This window comes from Dipodomys merriami, unplaced genomic scaffold (assembly GCF_024711535.1).
Source record: "Dipodomys merriami isolate MVZ:Mamm:240054 unplaced genomic scaffold, mDipMer1.0.p SCAF_16, whole genome shotgun sequence".
NCBI lineage: Eukaryota > Metazoa > Chordata > Mammalia > Rodentia > Heteromyidae > Dipodomys > Dipodomys merriami.
The window spans coordinates 31508901-31521300 of record NW_027202937.1 but is presented as its reverse complement, the minus strand read 5'-3'; the positions used below and the strand labels follow the sequence as shown (position 1 = coordinate 31521300).

At 46.7% G+C, this 12400-nt stretch overlaps 2 protein-coding genes across 4 annotated transcripts in view; one reads left to right on the top strand and one right to left on the bottom strand.

The window, feature by feature from the left end:
- Psmg4 (proteasome assembly chaperone 4) overlaps positions 1-12400 on the bottom strand; it is a 154025-nt gene that overhangs the window by 121822 nt on the left and 19803 nt on the right. The window lies entirely within an intron of this gene.
- Slc22a23 (solute carrier family 22 member 23) overlaps positions 1-12400 on the top strand; it is a 198433-nt gene that overhangs the window by 175407 nt on the left and 10626 nt on the right. Inside the window, exons 6-10 of one of the 3 annotated variants that reach the window (XM_070024645.1) lie at positions 2234-2336; positions 5354-5586; positions 7402-7434; positions 7556-7579; positions 8470-8593. In XM_070024645.1, coding sequence (XP_069880746.1) covers positions 2234-2336; positions 5354-5586; positions 7402-7434; positions 7556-7579; positions 8470-8593 — 517 coding nt within the window. Of the gene's footprint in view, positions 1-2233; positions 2337-5353; positions 5587-7401; positions 7435-7555; positions 7580-8469; positions 8594-12400 lie in introns of those variants that run through there. The other 2 variants (XM_070024647.1, XM_070024646.1) reach the window with 2 other exon arrangements.

Genomic DNA, 12400 nt, shown 5'->3' with positions numbered 1-12400 from the left:
AACAGGAGAGGTAAAGTTGGGGTGGGAATCCTTGAAGGCACCAGTGCAGGGGTCTAGAGAGTGCTGCAAAGGTGCAGCCCCACCACCGGGGGCTCAGAGCATCCTGCCACGTCAGGAAACTGGTGCCAGGACCCCGGTGGACACAGTGCACAGATGCTCAAGTCCCTTGTATAGAGCAGCACGGTGTTTGCTTCAGCCACCATGTTCCGTAGTCACCTCGACACTGTCTCCCATCCCTGATAAGATGTGAGTGAAACAGTTATTACACGGTATTGTTTAGGGAATGATGCCAAGAACACCTGCTCATGTTCAGTATAGATTGTTTCTTCAAATGCTTTCAATATGTGAGTGGCTGAATCTGAGGCTAAAATCCCCACAGATAGCAAGGTGACTACATGTGCTTCTAGGCACTTAGAAAAGGCTTCCTCTGTAGGCAGAAGCCTCTCTGTCCCCACTGATAGTTTTTATTTAAGTACATTTCTTATTTTTGGATAGTTTCATCTTTGCAGGAAAGGTGTTGAGACAACAAAGAACTTCTGTGTATTCCTGACTTAGTTTCCTCCATTGCTAAGGTCTGGTATTACCATGACATGTTTATAAAAATTAAGGAGTGGGTGAGGGGAGGTATGGAGATGGGAAGGGATGGGAAGGGGAAACAACGGAGGAGGCAACAATGCCTGATAAGAAATGTACTCATTACCTTGCCCACGTAATTGTAATCCCTCTGTACGATATTTTCACAATAAAAAAAATTAAGGCATGGACACTAGTGTTAGGATTATCATTAACTGTGGCCTTGCCCACACCACGTCTCCTCTTGCCTGTGACACTCACTCAGTCTTTCCTTATTTTTTTTGTTATGGAATTCTTTTTACTTATTTATTTTTTGTAAAGGTGATGTACAGAGGGGTTGTAGTTACATAAGTAAGGAAATGAGTATACTTCTTGTTGAACATTGTTACCCCATCCCTCATTTTCTCCCACTATCCCTCCCCTGGACTGTCTTCTCCCCCAAGGTATAAAGTTCATTTCTAACACAGTGTCTTGTAAGTATTACTGTTGCATTGTTTCACCCTTTGTCCTTGTTTTACCATTTCTGTGATTCCCCTTCCCATCCCCAAATCAGATAAACATATATACAATACAGAGGGTACCGAAATAAAAAACAGTGACAATAAGAGATAAACCAAAGGGGGAAACGATGAAAGATAAAAGAAATAAGGGCAACGGCTCCACTTGGTCTATGAGTGTTTCTTTTCTGTTTTAGTCCCTAAGTAGAGGATTGCTCCACAAGGAGCTGTGCCCCAATCTGGGGCGCAGAGGGGCCCCAAAGACTGTGAGGCACTGCTGCTCACCAGCAGGTGGCCAGCCAGCTCCTGCAGGCCCCGGCCTTGTTTTAAATTTCCCTGTCGGATTGGCACATCAGTTCAGGACTTTGTCAAACTGCTGGCCTGGTTCAGGTAACATTTGTTAGGCTCCAGTAAGAATGGCTTTCAGAACTGGTGAACCTTGCCAGTGCCCCAGCCTCCCAGCTTTACAGCTAGTCAGTCATATCCCTTCACGCTGAAACATTCTGTATCATGCAGATCTCAAAGGCCTGTTTGGGCTCAGTTTTGGGGTGCTGGGTGTGGGACCCGGGGACTCACTGAAGCTAAGCATGTGCTTTACCAATGAGCTACACACCAGCCCCAGCTCCCAAGCATTTTTTTTACCATTTATTAAAACATGCATACACATACTGTGGTACATGCACAGATGGGTACACATACAGACACATTTTCAGATCCAAAGATCTGCAACCCTGGAACATTCTGCCCCCTGAAGTGAAGGCACACGTCAGCCACAGCTCTCCAGGTCTGTGACATGTGCACAGATGGATGCAGATTCTACAAGGTAAAGAACTGTTTGCCTTGTTTGCACAGGGCCTAGAATACTACTAGGGAGAGCTGTGCTCAAAAGTGCAGGAGCCGGTGCTGCCTGATTATCTTGTGAGCCCAGTGTGTGTGCAGGGAAAACACAGAGTCCAAGTATACTCTGAACCAACTGCTAGTGTCACACAGAAGTTTGAACTGTGAAGTTAGCCTTGTGAACACATCTCTGTACTGAAAACCTACATGCTATATCCCCTGACTTAAAGAAAAGAAAGCTTTTCTCTCCCCTGCTGGGGGCCATGGAGTGCCTCCCATCCAGAGACTTCTGTCCTGCCCAGGCTCACAGACTTCATTTCTTGCAGAGCTGGAGAAGGAGCTTTCCCGAAGGCCCAAGAAAGTGTGCATCGTGAAGGTGGTAGGAACCCGAAACCTGTGGAAGAACATCGTGGTCCTGTGTGTAAACTCGTGAGTCACAGGGACACACAGGGCTGAGTTGGGAAGGACCTCTTCTTTACCCCAACTCCATTTGGAATCCTAGCCTTCCCTGTGCCTGCTCTTTGAGCCAGCTCTCTGTGAAAAGGGCCCCAGAAGGGGTGGTTCACCAGCAGAGCTGCTTAACTGGGTCTAAAGGGTAGCAAGGCCTTGTCACTGTCCACTTCACCAGAAAGCCTAGGGCACTTGGCACACTGAGCCTCGCTGGCTGGCCATCCTCCCCTGTGTCCTGCGCCATGCTAGAGCTCCCAGATACACGAGGCAGGAAAAAGTCAGGAGGCCCAGCATAGATGTATCATTAGCATGGTCACTATATTTTACAAGAGCAATGCCAGTGGTCTCCTTTGCCCCGGGTCTGATGAAGCTTTAGGAGGTGGCTTCTTCCCCATCTACCTCTGAGGGAAACAAAGATGCACAGAGGCGCCTCCTTCAGGTGCACAACGGGAGGAGACTCCATGGTTGGAGGTTGCAGGCACTGCGTCAGAGAGGGGCTTGAAACAGGGGCTTGGCCAGATCCTCCACCCAGGCTACAGTAATTATGTTCCCTGTTTGTAGCTGGCCCTGCCCCCCGACACACACACACACACACCAGCAAGCAGCCTGCTCTAAGGCCTTTCCAGGGGTTGCTCACACCACCAGCTGGGCCCCTTTGTTTGGTAGCAGCCCTTGTCCCTGGGTTCAATGTACATGGAAGGTTCTTCCTGTCTCACCTTGGCATCTCACTGATCCTATCTGTCCTGACAACACGGGCCCCTTCAGAGTTAGAGCCATGTGGGATTTTGCGCTCTCCGTAGGAGTTATATATAGGTGATCTGGGGAAACAGGCTTACATGTTTTTGTGAAAGATCTCAGGGCTGCTGTTAGATAAGACAAGGCCAAAGACAGGAACTACTATTCCCAACAACTCTTTTTGTTCAACGCAGCTCTATTAAGTCAGCCCTCAGTATTGGGGTTCCAGGCTAAATTTCACTTTTGAGAGGTATAGAAAAGTTCACTGCCAAACAACAGAAAAGCAAAGATCTAATCCTCCTCATCTGAGGCCCAGGTGGGCAAGAGACCAGCCATAGCCACGCAGTGGCCAGGCCCAGCGCCCCCCAGGCCTCACTTCTCTGCCTAGCAGTCTGATGTGGACACTGCTAGGCTAGTGGAGGTATTAGGGATTGAATGACTTCCCTCTTTCTTTTTCTTCCTTCTTTTTTTGGCAGTACTGGAGCTTGAATTCAAGGTGTCACACATGCTAGGCAGAGGCAGTACCATTGAGTTATGCTTCAAGCCCTTTTCCTCATTGGTTATTTTGAGATAGAGTCATACTTTTTGCCTGGGCCCATGCCTCGAATATGATTCTCTCACTTTATACTTTCCATTATAGCTGGGATAAAAGGCAAATGCCACAACACCCAGCTTTTTCAATTGAGATGGAGTCAAGTGCACTTTTGCACAAGCTGGCTTTGAACTACCATCTTCATCTCAACTTCCCAAATACCTAGGATTACAAACAAGCCACTGGCACCCTGTTACTTCTCCAGCGGGGGGTAGGGGGGAAGGGGGGGAGGGGAGACACAAAATTTGACATAGACAAGAAGCAAATTTCTATTTTAATGATCCTTGTGGGGTACAGGAATCAATCTCTCTGGTTTTATTATTTTAAAATTACCTGTTACGGTGAGAGGACTTCATTTCTACCAGAACCAAAAGGCAAAAGGCTGCACTGTGATCTCAGCAGGCCAGAAAAGAAATTCGTCTGGGATCCCAGGAGACTAACAGAGGAATCAAATCAAATCAATTGCTAAACTTATAAAATGGCTCACAGGGGCTTGGCCATCTGTGAGTGGAAACGCATTCACTGTGCAATGGGGGCAGGGTCTGCTGCAGTTGACCTTGATGCATCCTCAAGGTCTGATGAAAAGCACTGATTCCCCTGTGGTTGGGAGAAAAAGCAGGGAGTTTTTAGCTCTGGGATGGATGCTGAGAGCTGACATAATGAGTGCGTTTGGCATTTTACACACCACATCCTAACGGACCCTACACTTTTCCTTCCTGTGTGGCGGCATGGACGTGGTCTAGTTAGGGTGAATGTTTCACAGTGGTTCATGTGCTCACTTGAGGGGCAAAGAGCTAGACCTAGGGTACGGTGGGAGGGAAGCAAGGAGAAATCCAGAATTTCTGAAAGGGTTTCCTGAAAACGAAGTATATTCCCTTGGCCTGGCTTGAGTTCTGACTGGCTTCTCCTACAGCCTTGGCTAAGTAGCAGCAGGGTTGGGTAGAGTGGGTAGGTCCCCACATTTCCAGAACCCTGAGTGCCCCAGAGGAGGCAGAGACCCAGCAAGGCAATGTGACTTGGAGATGGTCACTGGCCATCTGAGACTCAGCCTAAAGAATGTGTTAGAGCAAAAAGCCTCATGCACAGGGCCTTGGACTCTCACTCAGCATTTTCATCACAGTTGGCACTCGTCACTGGAGCCACACCTCCAGTTCTGACTTTCTGTTGGTTAATTAGGTAAGAGTCCCTCAGATTTGTCTGCCTAGGCTGGCTTCAAACCATAGTCCTCAGAGGCGCAGGCTTCTAATCCTAGTCACTCAGGAGGCTGAGATCTGAGGACAGTTCAAAGCCAGACGAGGCAAGAAAGTCTGTGAGACTCTTATCTCCACTTAACTACCTGAAAACCAGAAGTGGCACTGTGGCTCAAGTAGTAGAACGCTCACCTTGAGGTAAAGAGCCCAGGGCCAGCGCCCAAGCCCAGAGTTCAAGCCCCACAACCAACAACAACAACAACAAAAAATCATCATCCTCAGATCTTAGCCTCCTGAGTAGCTAGGATTATGCTTGAGCCACTGGCACTGGCATCACACAAATTTCTTTGAAGTCTCTGTCACAGATTATGTGTATTGTATATGTTTTCCTCTCACATACTGAATTATTTGTGTCTCCTGGTGACACCCTGTAGTCTGAACACACTGCCCACCACCTTCTCCGTGTGTATTTCCTCCAGGCTGACAGGGTACGGCATCCACCACTGCTTTGCAAGGAGCATGATGGGCCACGAGGTGAAGGTACCACTCCTAGAGAACTTCTATGCCGACTACTACACCATGGCCAGCATCGCGCTGGCCTCCTGCCTGGCCATGTGCGTGGTGGTCAGGTTCCTTGGGCGCAGGGGAGGGCTACTGCTCTTCATGATCCTCACTGCCCTGGCCTCGCTCCTGCAGCTCGGGCTCCTCAACCGTGAGTAGACCAAAGGAAGGGGACGAGGGGATGTGCTGGGGAAGTGAGCTGGAATACTTGGAAGATGTGCATCAGGTTTCTATTCCTTGAGATGATCAACTTGAGGGGAGGAAAGATTTATTTTAGCTCACAGTTATGATGGTTTCTGTCTATGAATTATTGTCCCATTGCCTCAGAGCCTGTGCAAGGCAGATCATAGAGAAACTCATGGCAGAGAAAGCTGTTCCAAGCAAAAGAGAGGAAGAGGAAGGGCTAGGACCCCCATCTCCCCCGAGAGCACATTCATAGTAACCTGATTTACTCCTACTAGGCCCATCTCCTAAAAGTTCTGCTATCTCCCAGTATTGCCATGAGCCTTCAAACACATAGGCCTTTAGGGAACATTCAGGATCCAAACTATAGCAGAAGAGTTGAATGAGACTTGAAGAAAATCTTCTGTGACCTGAGTGGTCATTCCAAAATCAACAGCTTGAAGACACTGCTGTGGAAGGACAGAGCTTTAATTAGAGCATCTCTGTTCTCTGCCTCTGAGGCTGCTGGGCCTCCCCTCCTCTCCTTCCCTCAGCTCAGTGGCCCCAATGCAAAGCCGTCCAGCTGCACTGGGCCTCCCCAGCCTGCCAGGCCCTTAGAGTCCTGGTGGGTGTGACTTTGCTAATGGGCAGGCTATTTCTGGGTGACTCATCACATGACAAAGACAAACAAAAGGATTTGTTTTTTTCCTGTGTCATTAATGGAAAATAAATCTGTTTTGACACCCTCCCTCACACGGAGACATTACTTTTTCTTGTAGATGTTCCCAAATTTACCAGCCTCTCTTTAAACCAAATAATTTCTCAGTTAATGTGTAAGATAATCTAAGGCAAACTAGAGAATCGATCTAGCCATCCCCCACACCCACCCCAGGAAGCTTCCTACAGCTCCTCACAAATTCCCACCTCAGTATGTGAAGACACCACCACAGGGTCTCCCTTTCCAGCCCAGAGCATGACAGGACTGCACCAGACTGCTAGGCCACCTCCTCACACCCAGGCACAGCCCTTCTGGGACAGGGTCTGGACACTGCCATGAAGCACTCTGGTCCTCTACAAGAGCTAATCTTGTGTGTTGGAATCAGACACAAGACTATCCCTTTTTTATCTCAGAGCAGCTTTTGTGCAGACTGATTATAAAATAGCTAGTTTCCAGCTCAGGGATGAATTTTCTAACTCGGGCACATTCTTATGCATTGATGGGATACTAACTTGGAGCTGTGAATAATAATGGAAATGGAAAAGTGACGTCTCTGCCCATACCAGTCCTCCTGGTGGGCTTCCCTTCCATAGAGCTTCTATTTGGCTCGCCAGTTGGGACACACATGGCATGGTACTCAACCCCTAGGGTGTCACGGATGGTCTTTTTGGCTCTGAGCAGGAATGCCACAGGCACCCTGGGCACAGAGCAAGTAGCTGTGAAGAGCAGGGTTTGGAGCAGGCAGAAATGTAGTCTGACAGGTCTGTCCCCATAGTGCCTGATGTCCCTTGAATAACTTCATAGGCAAGGAAACCTGGCCTTTGGATCTGCTTGAGGCTCTCTTCTGCAAAGCTGCATTATCTCCCCAGGCTGAGGCTAGTGGAACGCTAGCCCACTCTCCCTAACAAAAACATCTTTGTTTAGTCCAGTGTGAATTCCACTGCCCAGGCAGCTGGCGCCAACCCAGACAGAAAGGGAGTTCTCTTAGAAACAAGTCACGTGGGAGCCACAGCAATAGCCCCAAACCTAACCTGCCTTCTCCCCCTCTTCCCATTTTCATACCCTTGTGTGTGTGGGCATGACCAGTGATCGGAAAATACAGCCAGCATCCAGACTCAGGTGAGTCCCAAACCCTTGTGCCAATTTGGCCTCATCTTTGATTGCATCCATGAGGGAGTTTTCACAAGACTCACAAACTGGTTTCCATTTCCTCTCTTTCTTCTCCCTGCTGTCCTCCAAGAGTTGCAGCTGAAGTTGGCCGTAGGTTGGACACTATAAGCATACATTTGTATTCTCTAGCCCTCTTGCTACTAAACCAAGCGACTCATGTGTCCCCAGTTTCGTGCAGCTTGGCGTGCATGCCCTCCCCATCCCTTGGCACCACAGTCAGCACAGCCCCAGTGGTTTGTCTCGTGGATGGCACCTGAGTGGGGTCAGAAAGCCGTGGGAGTGTCGGGGCTTGGCTGTCCCCTCAGGCCTCGTGCAAGCTTGCTGCTCACAGATAGGGACAGCAGAGCCACTGCCTTGCCCCCTCATGCTGCTGTCATGCCCGTCTGGCCCATGGCAAGATCATGCTGCTGGGGCCTCAGGTCGCACATGCCTTCTGTGAAGTTCTGAGGAGAAGTAGCCTGGTTGTGTCACCTGACTGCATGCCAGCGTGCTCTGCTCCATGCCACCCTGCCCAAGACAGGCTCTGCTACCATTGACAGTCACTGGGATTGGCTGAGCCCTTTCCCTCCAGGCCATGAATTCTTCTGTATGGGTCACCTGTGCTTTTGTTCCCCTAAATCAACACTGCCCCTGGATTGGGCAGTCACCCTGAGGCTGAAGTCCATCTGTCAGCCAAGGCTCCTGAAGCCCAGGGCAGGAGGAAGATTCCAGCCTGCTCCTACCTGAGGACTGCAACAGGCTACTGGGAGCATAGCATGACCGCTGCACAAGGGTTCAGAGGAGCTCGAGTCTTCTGCCAAGAGGACTTGGGGCTCTTAAATCTGAAGGTGCTGCATGTCCCTGACAGAGCTGCATATCACAGTCGGGAAGGAGGGGAGCCCCTGGGATGGCCTCAGACTTCCTTCCCCCCTTCCCTGCTCCCTGGCTGGCTTTCACTGTCTTCCTGCTCTCCCCCCTCACTGCCTACTTCCGATCCTCCTCCAGGGATGAGTGACAGCGTCAAGGACAAGTTCTCCATTGCATTTTCTATCGTGGGCATGTTTGCATCCCACGCAGTGGGCAGCCTCAGCGTGTTCTTCTGTGCAGAGATCACCCCCACAGTGATAAGGTAGGTAATGGGGAGCCACAAGACTTTCCTTCTCAGCACAGAAGCTTAGGCCCAGTCAATATCAACTGTACCCCACCCCAACTTCTGGACCAGGGTGTGGTGGTGTGCTAGGTGTAGCTGCTGCCTGACTGATAGCCAATGGCCAAGTACACCCAGGATCAGATCCAACCAGGGAATCAAGCTGAAAGAGGGGAAAGGCAGGAGCTTTTGTTTGCCCATACTTGAGCTGAAGTCAGTTACTGCTGTTAGCTTTTCTAAGCAACACCAATAACATATAGCTCTTTCCAACTAAAACAGGAAGCTAGGCATGGTGACACACATCTATGATCCTAGCTACTCAGGAGGCTAAGGCATGAGGAACATAATTTGAGGCCAAACCTGGCTTATGTGTCAATATCTTGTCTAAAAAGTAACAAACTGAAAAACAGGTAAAAAGGGAAGTAGAGAGGATCTAGTTTTTACTGGCCTGAGAGGCTGCTATCAGTAATCCAAAGGAAGACCTGAGAAAGGGGAAGCCCAGCAAGTTATAATAAAATTACCTTTTTTATCTGTAAGTAGTTATATAAAGGAGTTTCAATTCAATAAGTCAGTTTGTGAGTATAATGCATCTTGATTAATGTCACCTCTTTCATCATTTTCCCCACTTCTCCCAACCCCACCCACCCCTCAGTTTACCTTGTTCATTTTCACGTATGTACATTGAATATTATAACAGCATTTGCTCACCCTTTCTCCGTTTATCTGTCCCCCTCCCTATTAGCTCCTCCTCCTCCTCTTCCTCACCTTATCCTACTGGCATCAAGTCAGTAGATAAGACAACCCCTGCTCTCCTTCCCTCATACTTTCCTGACAAAAGTGTTATTAACTTGTGTTTTAATTCATAAAGTGAAGTTGAATCCTTCCTGGTACTGCCTTTTAGTTTTGTTACTGAAAAGAGTATCTTTCAGCCTCGGGCATATCATTTTCCTAATACTGCTTAAATATTCCTAATCTGAAGTCCCAAGTGCTACAAAGTCCTTTTTTTTTTTTTTTTTTTCTTAAATGGCACAACAGTGGAAAGTTTCACACTGGGAAATTTACTTCATGAACAAATTGTTTAAAGTATATAAAATTACCTTCAGGTTATATGTACAAGGTAAATATGATACATAAATAAATTTTATGTTTAGGGCTGGGAAGGTGGCTCAATGGTTAGAGTGCTTGCCTTGCGTGCATGAGGCCCTGGGTTCAATTCCTCAGCCCCACATAAGCAGAAAAAAAAAAAAAATCCTGATAAGTTTCATGTTTAGACTTGGGTCCTACACCCAAGATAATCTGCAAATATTCCAAAGCTTGAAAAAAAAATCCAAACACTTCTTGTCCCAAGCATTTTGAATAAGAGATATTCCACCTATCCTTGTTCTTTGATACTTCCTGAGCAGTTCGTGTTGGTTTATGGCACCCACGGAGCTTTTAATAGGAATACCATTAGCATTTCTAATATTCATGCTTTAAAAAAATTGTGTGTGTGAGGCTGCATGAGGTGGCTCATACCTGTAATCCCAGCTACTCGGTTAGTATAGATCAAGAGACCCCCATCTCAACACAACAACAGAAAAAAAAAAGCTGATGGATTGTGTCTGTCATTCTAGCCTATGTGGCAGGAGTAAGTATAGTAGGTCAGGCCAGCCAGACAAAAAAAAAGAAACGCAGGACCTTACCAGAAAAGCAACTAAAGCTGCCTAGCAAGCAGAAGCCTTCAGTTAAAATCCCAGCACTGCCAAAATTAAAAAAAAAGTAAGTGTGGACAGCTGTGAGCTGAAACCCTGAGGTCAGCATGCTGACACCCCATGAAGACAAGCGGAAGTTCTCATTTCCCAGCAGGAAGTGTAGAGAATAATTCCTTTAGTCCCTCAGGTACTAGGGAGTGCTGGAGAAGCTGGCAGACAGGTTCCAGGACTAGCTTCCTTTCCATGTTTCCACAGGTCATGCTGACAACTGAATTTTCACATGACCTCATTTTCATTCATTCTCTTGGATTTTTATCATACAGGCCAAGTAAGAAAGTACCAAAGTATTGTGTGCTTAAGAAAAGTAATTTGATTCCAAGTCATCTGGCTTATTCTTCCTTCTGAATAAGCCTGGCAGGAGCTTGTTTTCTGCCAGCCATTGTGAAACACCTTAGACATAGAGCAGCTTAACCTGTCCCTTCACCTAGTTCGAATCCCTTCCTTTCTAAAAGAATCCAACAGAAGTGGTCCTTTCAATAGAGTCCAAGTCTTGCTTAGACTTCTGGGTTCCCACCAGCCCCCCAACTTCAAACAGAAAGATTCAAGAAGTAAAAACCAAAAGGAATACAAGATAGTGATAGCCCTATGTGTAAATTCAGAAAGTAAGACCCACTCTCACTTTCTTAACAAAAAACTCCCCTTGTTCTACCATGCATCGTTTGTGTAGTATGGCTTTGGGAATGTGCTTAACTTCCTTAAAAATTTATACCTAGACAAGGAGACTGGGTAGGATGAGAGTGAAGGGTGGTGCTCAGAAAGTGGCCAAGGCAGCTGTCAGTCTTGAGCTGTGTATGAACCTAGAAGCCCAATCCCTGTATGGCCTTGGGCAAGTCATTCGACAGCTTGTTTCTTTGCTTAAAGGAGCCTGATCCCACTTATTCTGCTCCATGATGATGAAGAATAGAGTAGGAAGAAGGGAGGCTCTCTGCATCTACAGTTCAACCAGCCAAGGATGGGTAGAAAACATGACAACTGGGTGTAGATAAATGGTATAGTGTATACTTAGAAAGCACAGGGCCCTGGGTTCAGTCTCAGCACTGAATACCATATATATATATATATATATATATATATATATATATATATATATAAATGTACAAATATGTATATGTGCAGCACTTACATTGTGTCAGGTATTAAAAAGCATTTAGCAATGTACAAGAAGATATGGAGAAGTCCTATTCAAACACCATACTATTTTTTTAATTTTTTTAAATTTAATTTTATTTTTTTTGTGAACATACTGTACAGAGGGGTTACAATTACAGGGGCAGGATAATGCATACATTTCTTATCAAGCATTGCAGCCTCCTCCTTTGTTTACCCTTCACATCCCTTCCCAGCCTCCCCCCCACCCCCCACCCAATCTTCCCCCCCTCACCCCCCCGCCCCCACCAACGTTGTAAAGCTCGTTTTTGACATGATAACTTGTACTTCTCATTGTTGCAACAGATCCACCTGTATCCTTAAACGACTTGTTTTTCCCTATCTCCTCCACAAGTTATACTGACATCAAATAGAGTGAAAACAGGGGTTATACTGTGGGGGAGGGACATACAAAGCAACCAAGAGATAATCTTATAAATGCGTTAGAAACAAATGCATGAAAGAAAAAAAACATTAAAATACCTATCTAAGGGTTCATTTTCCTAACATCACATTATCTGACCTTTTCCGTTGACTCATACATATACTAGATATTGCAAATAAGGGAAACCATGGGACCTATGTTTCTTTGGGCCTGGCTTACTTCACTTAGTATAATTTTTTCCAAGTTTTTCCATTTCCTAACAAATGGGGCAATGTCATTCTTTCTGATGGAGGCATAGAATTCCATTGTGTATATATACCACATTTTCTTGATCCATTCATCTACTGAGGGGCATCTGGGTTGGTTCCATATCTTAGCTATGGTAAATAATGCTGCAATAAACATAGTTGTGCTGGTAGCTTTAGTGTGGTCTTGTTTGTAAACATTTGGGTAAATGCCCGAAAGTGGAATTGCTGGGTCATAGGGGAGCTCTATGTGAAGTCTTTT